This window comes from Gadus chalcogrammus, chromosome 11, assembly GCF_026213295.1.
Source record: "Gadus chalcogrammus isolate NIFS_2021 chromosome 11, NIFS_Gcha_1.0, whole genome shotgun sequence".
NCBI classification, from domain to species: Eukaryota; Metazoa; Chordata; class Actinopteri; order Gadiformes; family Gadidae; genus Gadus; species Gadus chalcogrammus.
The window spans coordinates 8,745,208-8,755,207 of NC_079422.1; the positions used below are offsets into that span (position 1 = coordinate 8,745,208).

A 10,000-nucleotide genomic window follows, 5' to 3' on the forward strand; every position below is an offset into this window, starting at 1 on the left:
ACCTCCGTCTCCAAGAGCGCAGAGGTAGGAGTCCTCTCAGCTAGTCCCTAATGGACCCTCGGGAGACGGAGAGGAGCCAGGTAGTGGAGGTCTCTGCTCAAATTGTCCAGGGCACCCCCCCCCCCCCACACACACACACACACACACACACACACACACACACACACACCATAAGGTCCTTTTAGTCCTGCTACGGCAATTCCGGGGGGCTGATTTTGTTTTCGGTCTGAAGGTAAGCTGAACGTTTCCAAGCACATTTACGCGTTTGTAGAGCTTCAACCTCTCTGGGTGGGTGAGGGCTTAAACCAGTTGTACAGGTCCCTAATATCAACAAGGACTTTTCTGTTCTCCCTCATTGTGTTTTCCGTGATACATGGCCTGTGTCAGAGAGCAGCAGCAGAACAGGACCAGGGATTACCTCCTCGGCTCTGACTGCCATGTGAAAGGCTTGTAAATCTGGCTGAATGGCTGCTTATGGTGAAACAGCCCAGGCCTGCTCCCTGTCTCCATGGACCTGGTGGTGCTCGCTCGCCCAGCAATGAGAAATTATGAGCTCTCTCTTTACTTAGAGAGAGAGAGAGAGAGAGAGAGAGAGAGGTCAATGAATGGAAGTCACTTTTGCGTCTGGCTTGGTTCATTAGGGTGCAAGATACATTATTTAATTGTTGACCAATGGATTAGTAAACCTCGATATATCTACCTCTCGATAAATCTGGAAGACTGTAAAAGTATCTGAGTTTGGACTAGCGCACTCTGCTGATTATGTTCCGATGATGTTTTTTTGCTTTTTTTTCTATGCATAATAATATACTGTACTGTTATATATTATTTTCCATTCTAACATGTCCTAATATGTCTGAATAGGTTTAATAGAGGTTAGATACCAGGGGGTTTGACTTGTCATGCGGTCATTATGGAGCTCCACAGGCAGTTGAAGCCCTAACCCTGGGTTAATGCAGTGCTGTGATGGTGTCATGATCCAGCCGTTATTAACTGCACTGGTAATAAAACAAAAAGGCTGCTCTGCCAATACCCAATATATAACCCTCATTCTGTGTGTGTGTGTGTGTGTGTGTGTGTGTGTGTGTGTGTGTGTGTGTGTGTGTGTGTGTGTGTGTGTCCGTGTCCGCGTGTGTGTGTCCGCATGTGTGTGTCCGCGTGTGTGTGTCCGCGTGTGTGCATGTGTGTATGACTGTGTGTGTGTCCGCGTGTGTGTGTCCGCGTGTGTGCATGTGTGTATGACTGCGTGTTTGTGTGTGAGAGAGCCAGACAGGATCATGCTGAGATCGTATCGTGTCGCCATGTCTTCCTCATGATGCGTCCTGTGATCCGTCCCGCTGTCGCATCCCCGCCCGCCCCCACCCGACCCCTCGCCCTCCTGGGGGTCAAAGGTCAGCTGGCTCAGAGCTCAGCTGTGTGGATGAGCTGACCTCCCCGATCTCGCTGCGTCGCCGGTTCTGTCTGGACCCACCAGACACAGACTTGTGTACGTCTAACTTAAAAGGGATTTGAACTATTGATTGTACCTTAAACATGTTTCCCATTTACGATTTCCAATTTTCACGCACACACACGCACACACATGCACAGCCCCAGTGAAATCCTCCAGTCCCGTGTTAAAGCAGCGATCAATACTGTCTGTCGAGGGTTGACTTTACTGTCTATATGTGTATTTCTTCAATTTAATTTCCTCTTCCGTAGCAACTCGTCCACAATAACTCGGTTAGAGAGTTCACTGTATCGTCAAATTCTATTCTTTCTCCCATGTGTTTCAAAACTCCGAAGACGTTTCCAAGCCTCTACTCTGGGCTTTCATCGCTTGCATCCAGACCCTCCAACACCAGCCCCCACGGTCATCAGAGTGACATACCTCTGTTTGAGTGCAAAGTTCTGTGTTAGGTGCTCTGGCCTTCGGAATTTGGAAATTAAAATTCATACTTAAACACGTAACATTTAATGTATAACTTTTGGAATCAAAACAAGGTGACTCTCTGGTCGGACTTTCCCAGGGTCCCGTTCTGACCCCCCCCCCCACGACCCCTGACCTCCAGCCCAGCCACCTATCAGGGGGAATATTGGACAACGTTACATCTGGGGATCTGAGACGCTGTCGCGAGCTGCCGGTGCCACCTAAAGACAGCTGATGCAGACAGCTGAGGCTTACTCTCTCTCTCTCACACACACACACACACACACACACACACACACACACACACACACACACACACACCACTCCACCCCACTCTTAATCTAGACCTGTCGTCTGCAGGGGGCTCTAACCCTGCAGGGTGTCGGCAGAATCCCCTCCCCCTTCTGATCAGCAGGTTGGAACACCATCATCTAGCAGGGCTCTTAGGGGATAACCTCTCTCTCTTTCTCTCTACCTCTCTGTCTCTCTCTCTCTCTATTTTCCTCTCCCTCTAAAACTCTCTGTATCTCTACCTCTCTCTCTTTCTCCCTATCTCTTGTCCCTCTCCCTCTCTGTGACTCCCATCCTATATATGTCTCTCTTACTCCTCCTTCCGTGCTCTAGCTCTCTGTATCACTCTATCCGACTCCAACATTGCCTGTATGTCAATCTGTTTCACTCCCTCTCCCAACCTCCCTCTCTCCTTCCCTCCTTCCCTCCATACAGCTCTAGCCCTCTGTCTCTACCTGACTCACTCTCCCTTTTTGTCTCCATATCTCTGTCGCTTACTGACCATCTGATCTCTCTCTGTCTCTCCATCTATCTCTGTTTCTCTCTCTCTGTCCCAAACTCAAACTCTACCTCTGTCCATGGCTTCCTCGCTGTACATATCGATCCCATTTCTCTCTCCCTCTCTCTCTCCCCGTCTCCCTGTTTGAACGGAGAGCTCAGCCTGGTGGACGGTGCAGTGTGGACGGTCTGCCCTCACGGTGGTCTCTCTCTCTCTCTCTCTCTCTCTCTCTCTCTCTCTCCCTCTCTCCTCGGAAGCCACTGATGTATCGCTACTTTAGCTTAGCGTAAAAGGCCATCACATCAGCCTTGTGATGACCGCTGCCTTGTTAAGACCTGGTGCTTTATGGTCCTCAAGAAAAAAGCCTTTCTCCCAGAAAAGAGGACACTCATCACTTATTTTCACCTCAAATTCATGCGGCTGGTTTCACTTAAAAATGACTTTATTTAACACAATTTATTTTGGTTTTCACGGTTGGAAACCACCCTATAGAAAGGCTGACTCACACACAACATGAGGAAAAACAAACTGATTCTCCGCATCTACACTTCACATGCAATGACACAGCCTCAATACATGGCAACAGTACCCCAGGAGAATATAGGGGCTACAATTGTGTTTAACCCCAATTTAGACACAATGCCAATCCGTACTTCAAGATTTATTACTCAGTTGGAGTAGTTTGGTGCGAATCGCTAGAGAAAACGAATGCGACTTGTTCGAGTCCTACGAGAGTGAACCACCGCACATCCTGCCCAAGTGCCCTGGAGCAAAGCGCTAAACCCAACCCAACGTCCCCCGCACCTGCTCCCTGGCACGAAGTATTCAGTAAACAGTAAAATGCGGTTCAATAATAGGAGTTTTCCATTTACAATTCAACTGCAGTTGTAGTGTAGCTATTAGGCCTCCGAGTTGCTATACCTAACAGCGGGGGGGGGGGGTGATTCGCCCTCAACGGTGTGGGAGGAGGGTCATTACGGCGCAGTTAAATAGCTGTTGAGGCTCACTGTCTGTAATAAGGCTGCGGTCAGGCTGGCGGTGCACCAAACCCGCCTCACACGGGGCACTCTGGAGCCACCTAGCGGCCACTCGTGTAACCATCAAGTTCAACGGCGTAGACGGTCGCTGACGGGGAGCTCCGCTCTCTCTCTCCCTCTCTCTCCCTCTCTCTCCCTCTCTCTCCCTCTCTCTCTGCTCTGTGCGCGCGTGCGTTCCGTTCCTGTTTCACTCTCTCCCTCTCTCCGTCTCTCGAGCGCTCTTCTCTATGATGTCCCTCGTGGGATGTTTATAATGTGATGTAACGGGAGAAGAGCGTCAGATAAAAGAAAGTATAGCACTCCTAGACCAAGTCAATTAAAAGGGGTTGGGTCGTAATTATTTTCTTTGAAGACGCGCTTTTGCTTCCTGCTCGGCGCTTCTGAGGGACTGCAGTTCAGAAGGTGTCGGCATTATAGAGTTTTGGGTCAGATTTGGGTTTTATATAGCATATTGAACCTCTGCCAAATAGACAATAAAATCGGACTATAAGGGCAGACTCGTAATTCACGATGGCGTTCTAAACGTGCGTATAAAACCTAATGATGTCAACAGGGTATAGGATTTATAGCGGCTAATAAATGCTGAAACGCTGCTGTGGGCTGAACTGCAGACTGCCCGCTGACGTTGAGGGAGAGACGGCGGTGCAATGTCGAATCAAAGATAGGCCTAGGACATGACAACCTGCACTTGACTTCTTCGCTCTCCTCTTCTCTTTATATCATCCTATCATTTGAACTCCTTCTATACACCCTCCCTCCCCTTTCATCTCTCTCCTCTTCTCTCATCTTTCTGTTCTCTCGGAGGTGGGCCACGCATAGCCTACTCCGTGAGCGGAAATGTGAAGTGCTTGTGGCGTGTCTGTTCGGGATTGTTGGTAGTGAAACGGGATACGAGCGCATTAGCTGCTTCTCTCTCTCTCTCTCTCTCTCCCTGTGTGTCTGTCACACGCACACGCGCGCGCGCACACACACACACACACACACACACACACACACACACACACACACACACACACACACACACACACACACACACACACACACACACACACACACACACACACACACACACACACACACACACACACACACACACACTTTACCACGGAATTCCAACAACAATGCGAGCCAGTCGACGGCCGGCCACGAATGGGACGTCAGATCGTTGGGACGATTAAGCGTCCCGGTGACGATTTGAATCCAGGAGGGCAGTTCTCAGCCGAATTGGAGGAGGTCCCATCACAGTGCGGAGAAGTTTAACTTCAGTAGCACAAGCTCTCTGGTACGCTGGCATCTGGGGCGCTGCGCGAGAAGAACTTGGGAGTTAAGAATAGGTTTCTGAGCTTCTTCGGATGATATACTGCATGGGGGGAACTGAAACGCAGCATTTTCTTCTCCCCTCCGATAAGGAAGGCCAGGGTAGACGAACTTCAAACGCACTTACGACTTGAAACGCCTATTTATCGAAGCACTCAGCATCAACTTGAAATATTGCTGCAGAAAATACACTCCTGTCTGGCAAAAGACAGGCTACTGGGGAAGCGTCAAAAACCGTTATATGGACTTAAAAAAAATCTTAGCAATTGGACTTTCTTTTTTTAAGATGTTTGCTGGAGGTTCGTCTTTTTTCAATATCATTCTCGATTTTCCAATTCAATGTTATTAACGTGAATTCTTATCATCAATTCATTTTTTCCCGGACACTTGTTTTGTGTCACACCAAGAGCGCTCGTGTCTGGACGCGACAAGAGTGTCGCCGGGCTGTCCGCGCGCCTTTGTCATTGTAATGTCGGTGTGTCTGCGGGACCCTCGGATGCCCCCAGACATGCTGCTTAGTTCAGCACTCTGACCAAGTAGCTGGAGGTGACGGACCGCCGGAGTACGAACTACAACCGAGGAGCCAGGGGAACGTCAGAGTCCACAACTTTTTATCTGCAAAACATCCAACGTTTTTGAATTTGTCCTTTTGTTTTTACGAACTTGACAGCCTACTTTTTTTTTTTTGAAAACTTTTCATCTTTTTTTTCCACTGCGAGCAGGACCAAAGTCAGGATGTTGTTAGGTCGCTTTTCGGGGGCTTTAACGGTCGTCCCCTCCAAGTTTACCTGCATTTTCTTCTTCTTGTTTTTGGTTTGTCAATTGCCCCAGCCTTCCTCTCCACTCATCACAGGTAAGATTAAAGGGATCGTATCGGTTTACAGTGTGCACATAAAAAAATACCTTCCAAACCCGTTATTTGCGAGTGTGCCAAATCTACAGAGCGTGCGCTTTCTCTCCTCGTTTCGTGTGATGTCTCCGCCCGGCGCGCAGAGCCCTAGGGCGTGCGAGGAAACACAATTGAAACACTCACCTGTACGTTCAAACCATATGTCACGAGCTTCTGCATCATAGTCCTCCTTTCCTCTCCTTTTAAACATCGTTGTCAGGCGCCGTTGCCCTCACACAGCCTATCACCATGGCCCTAGCACGTGGAGTCGAAAAAATATCAGAATGAAAAGGATGTATATCGATTTAGATCAAATGTGCACCAGAGTAGGCCTACCTGCAGTGATCCATCCGTGCATCGTATCGAGATCATTCCGCCAGCCATTCAGTTAACTGTTCACGAGCTACATTTTGGTCAATTTTGGCAACTAGGTCGTATTTTAAACTCACTGATACATATACTGTCAGAAGTGTATCATCATAAAGTTGAATATTTTTTTTCTCGAACGTCCCGAAACGCGGTATTTCAAATATGCAATGTCGGCTATCCGCTGTCACACTGACCACGAGAGGGGGACTTCTCGGCCCGGGGGGGGGGGGACCGGGTGTTGCACGACGCCACCTGGGCGCCAGGTGATACAGCGACTGATAAGTAAAAGCTGTTTTATCATTATCTGCTGGTTTGTGTTGGTCGCCCGAGTTTAGAGGCCACAGTGAAGGAGACTTTCACCGCCGGTTAGGAGCCGCGCGAGGGCTGTAAAGTTTATAGTCTCCGGGGAGCCTGTGGGGTCTGTCTTCTCCCGATGGCACCAGCACCTATAGGAACTCCGAGCAGACCAGACAGTTACCTTCATAAGGCACACATAATATAGGCCTCATCTGTGAGAGGCTACTTCATAAAACTAGGCTTTCCTATTTTCCATTAAATTGGCAAGCGAGTGGCACTATTGCAAAGTCTATGAATAATATTGTCAACCAGAACAGACGTTTAAGGCGGAAGGCCTACAAGGCTATTTATTTAAAAATATTGTTATGTTTACAACAATGGGTCGACCAGGTTTACCGACGGCTGTTTTAAGTGAGCCGGGGTTTGTAAGCCTTTACCTAATATTATTTCCGAAAGTATAAATTAGGTGGCTTGAAGTACTGATTTATATTGTTATTTTCCATCAAGTTTATTATCTAAATGTAAAACGGAGAAAAAACGAACTCTGTATTTGCTGTATGTCACCGTTAAAACCTGTCAGCACCTCCTTCAAATGAATCCCATCGTCAGTCAATTTGAATCCCCCTCTCCTGACGCGCTTTCCAGGTACGGAGGCGAGCTGCGAGAACGACGGAGAGGTGCTCCACATCCCCAACATCACAGACAACCCCTGCATCACCTGCGTCTGTCTGGTAAGCGCATACACACACACATACGCACACACACACACACACACACACACACACACACACACACACACACACACACACACACACACACACACACACACACACACACACACACACACACACACACACACACACACACACACACACACACACACACACACACAGGCTGCTGACATGCTGACCGATACGTTGATCTTTTATGCATGTGAATAATATTGTTTCTGCGGCTGCTGGGTCTCTCTGGCTGCCTGTTAGTTCTTCGAGGTGCGACACGGCGGAGGAACGAAAGCAGATTACGGCGCCTTATTTCTGCTTTGATCTTCTTGCCAAATTCGCAGATTGTGCAGAGTCACCTCCGATGCATGCTGATAGTTATACTTACAAACGGACGATTGTGCTGCAGACACTTGTTTCTAATCACGTGTTTGAAGATAGATTTCATGGGAGATTTGTTTCAGGTTTTAGACTCAACATATTCAACTTTGCAAATGGAAAGTGCAGCAAATATCCCACCAGTCTAGTTGTAAAGGCAGGAACTGTGGCCTTATTCAGTTTGTGTTGTCGTCGTCGCTACCACTTTAGTGGCCACTGTGGGGGTTTTGTTTCTCTTTACAGAAGGCTTTCAGTGTAACAAGAGGTCAGGATTGTTTGTTTTTTAAGAGACAGCCTCGTCGTCATTCAGTCTTGGTCCGGCCCGGTTGTTAAACACAGACGACAGAACGCTAGGGGACTCCTCCTGGAACATGTGCTCTCCGACCCCTGGCTGCCCCCCACTGTGGAGGTCATTGTTTTAGGGGATGAGAATGGAAGTGCGGGGCTTTTCTGTGTCAGCAAGCCCAAAGAGAGCGAGAGGGAGAAAGAAGGCATGGGGGTTTAAGAGGGGGGAGTTGGCTATAGTAGGGGGGGGGTCATCTTTTAAAATGTGTCATGTGACCAGAGGCTATTGGGGTTGACTTTGACAGGCATTTGCCCTCCATGAAAACTTCGGTTGAGAGAGAGAGAGGGAGAGAGAGGGCATGGATATGAGTGTCTGCACATATGTTTGTGTTTGTAAGTAACTGTGTGCACAATATGTTTCTGTGAGAGGGAGTGTGTGTATATGAATGTGTATATGAATGTGTCTGCATATTTACAGGCATGTGTGCGTTCGTTGATGTGCGTGCATGTATGTGTGTGTGTTTGTGTTGGTGTGCGTAATATGTGTGTGTGTGTGTGTGTGTGTGTGTGTGTGTGTGTGTGTGTGTGTGTGTGCGTGCGCATCTGTGTGTGTGTGTGGGTGTGTGTGTGCGTGAGTTTATATGTTTGTGCGTGTGTGTGTGTGTGTGCATGCGTCTGTGTTTGTGCGTGTGTGTGTGTTTGTGAGTGAGTGCGTGTGTGTGTGTATTTGTGCATGGGTGCATGCGTGTGTATGTGTGTTTGTGCGTGCGTGAGTGAGTGTGTGTGCAGGGTGGTGGTGGAGTTGGGGTGGGGGTTAAGTAGAGATGAAAGGCAGGCTGTGGTCGGCTGATGACTGATAGCATTGAGCAGGGCTGTGGCTGATGTCTGCCTGATAACACACAGGGGCTGGAGCCTGCCTGCCGCTACCTGCTACACAGCTAGCCGGCTAGTGGCTAAACACTTGACTGGCTAGCAGTACCCATTGCGACACAAACACAAACTCTGGTGGGATCGGGGGGATCCAAGTTAACACACACACACACACACACACACACACACACACACACACACACACACACACACACACACACACACACACACACACACACACACAATAAGAGTCAGCCCTCATTGTGTGAACGCACACATATAAGCACATTTTTTAAAGAAAATTAGAATTGATCTGATTTCCAAGTAAGTTTAACATGTACTGGGAATGAGGTTTGGTGTTGGGACATAACATAATGATAAACAGGAGGGAAATAATATATTTAAAAGAAATAAAGTGCCATTGATCCAGAAACATCAATATTCAATAAAACATGTGCCATAAGAACCTAATTAGAGAGCTGTACAGTTTTGAATGAGCAGAACACATTATTACGCATGATTCCAAATAATTATTCTCCACACTCTAAAATACACTCTAAACATCTTCCTTTGCACAGACATAGACACACACACACGTCTGTGGCGTGCCTTAAAAGAGCCCCGCGCCATGCTGTCTTGTAGGGGGTAGTTCGATGAGAAGGGGGCTTCTGTGGTTGTGTGTGTGTGTGTGTGTGTGTGTGTGTGTGTGTGTGTGTGTGTGTGTGTGTGTGTGTGTGTGTGTGTGTGTGTGTGTGTGTGTGTGTGTGTGTGTCTGTGTGTGTGTGTGTGTGTGTGGTGTGTGTGTGTGTGTGTGTGTGTGTGTGTGTGTGTGTGTGTGTAGGTGTTTGTGTGTGCTCGTGGGTGTGTGTGTGTGTGTGTGTGTGTGTGTGTGTGTGTGTGTGTGTGTGTGTGTGTGTGTGTGTGTGTGTGTGTGTGTGTGTGTGTGTGTGGCTGGGGTCCTGAGTCGTCAAGTCTCCACTGTCACTCATTGTGGAAGAGGGGGTGGGGTGAGTGGGGTCCCAGTCACTATGGAGTACCTGTTAATGGCTGGTGAAATGGCGGAAACCAAACACACACACACGCACACACACACTTACAGAGGAGCCATTGTGTGTGCGTGGGACAGGCAGTTCTATA

General features: G+C 48.3%; 2 protein-coding genes across 2 annotated transcripts in view; both read left to right on the forward strand.

Annotated features, from left to right (window-relative positions):
* bbs9 (Bardet-Biedl syndrome 9) overlaps window positions 1–454 on the forward strand; it is a 129,594-nt gene extending 129,140 nt beyond the window's left edge. Inside the window, exon 25 of the mRNA XM_056601975.1 lies at window positions 388–454. Coding sequence (XP_056457950.1) covers window positions 388–454 — 67 coding nt within the window. The remainder of the gene's footprint in view (window positions 1–387) is intronic.
* A 4,445-nt stretch (window positions 455–4,899) lies between these two features.
* bmper (BMP binding endothelial regulator) overlaps window positions 4,900–10,000 on the forward strand; it is a 22,795-nt gene continuing 17,694 nt past the window's right edge. Inside the window, exons 1-2 of the mRNA XM_056603120.1 lie at window positions 4,900–5,906; window positions 7,254–7,339. Coding sequence (XP_056459095.1) covers window positions 5,789–5,906; window positions 7,254–7,339 — 204 coding nt within the window. The 5' untranslated portion in view covers window positions 4,900–5,788. The remainder of the gene's footprint in view (window positions 5,907–7,253; window positions 7,340–10,000) is intronic.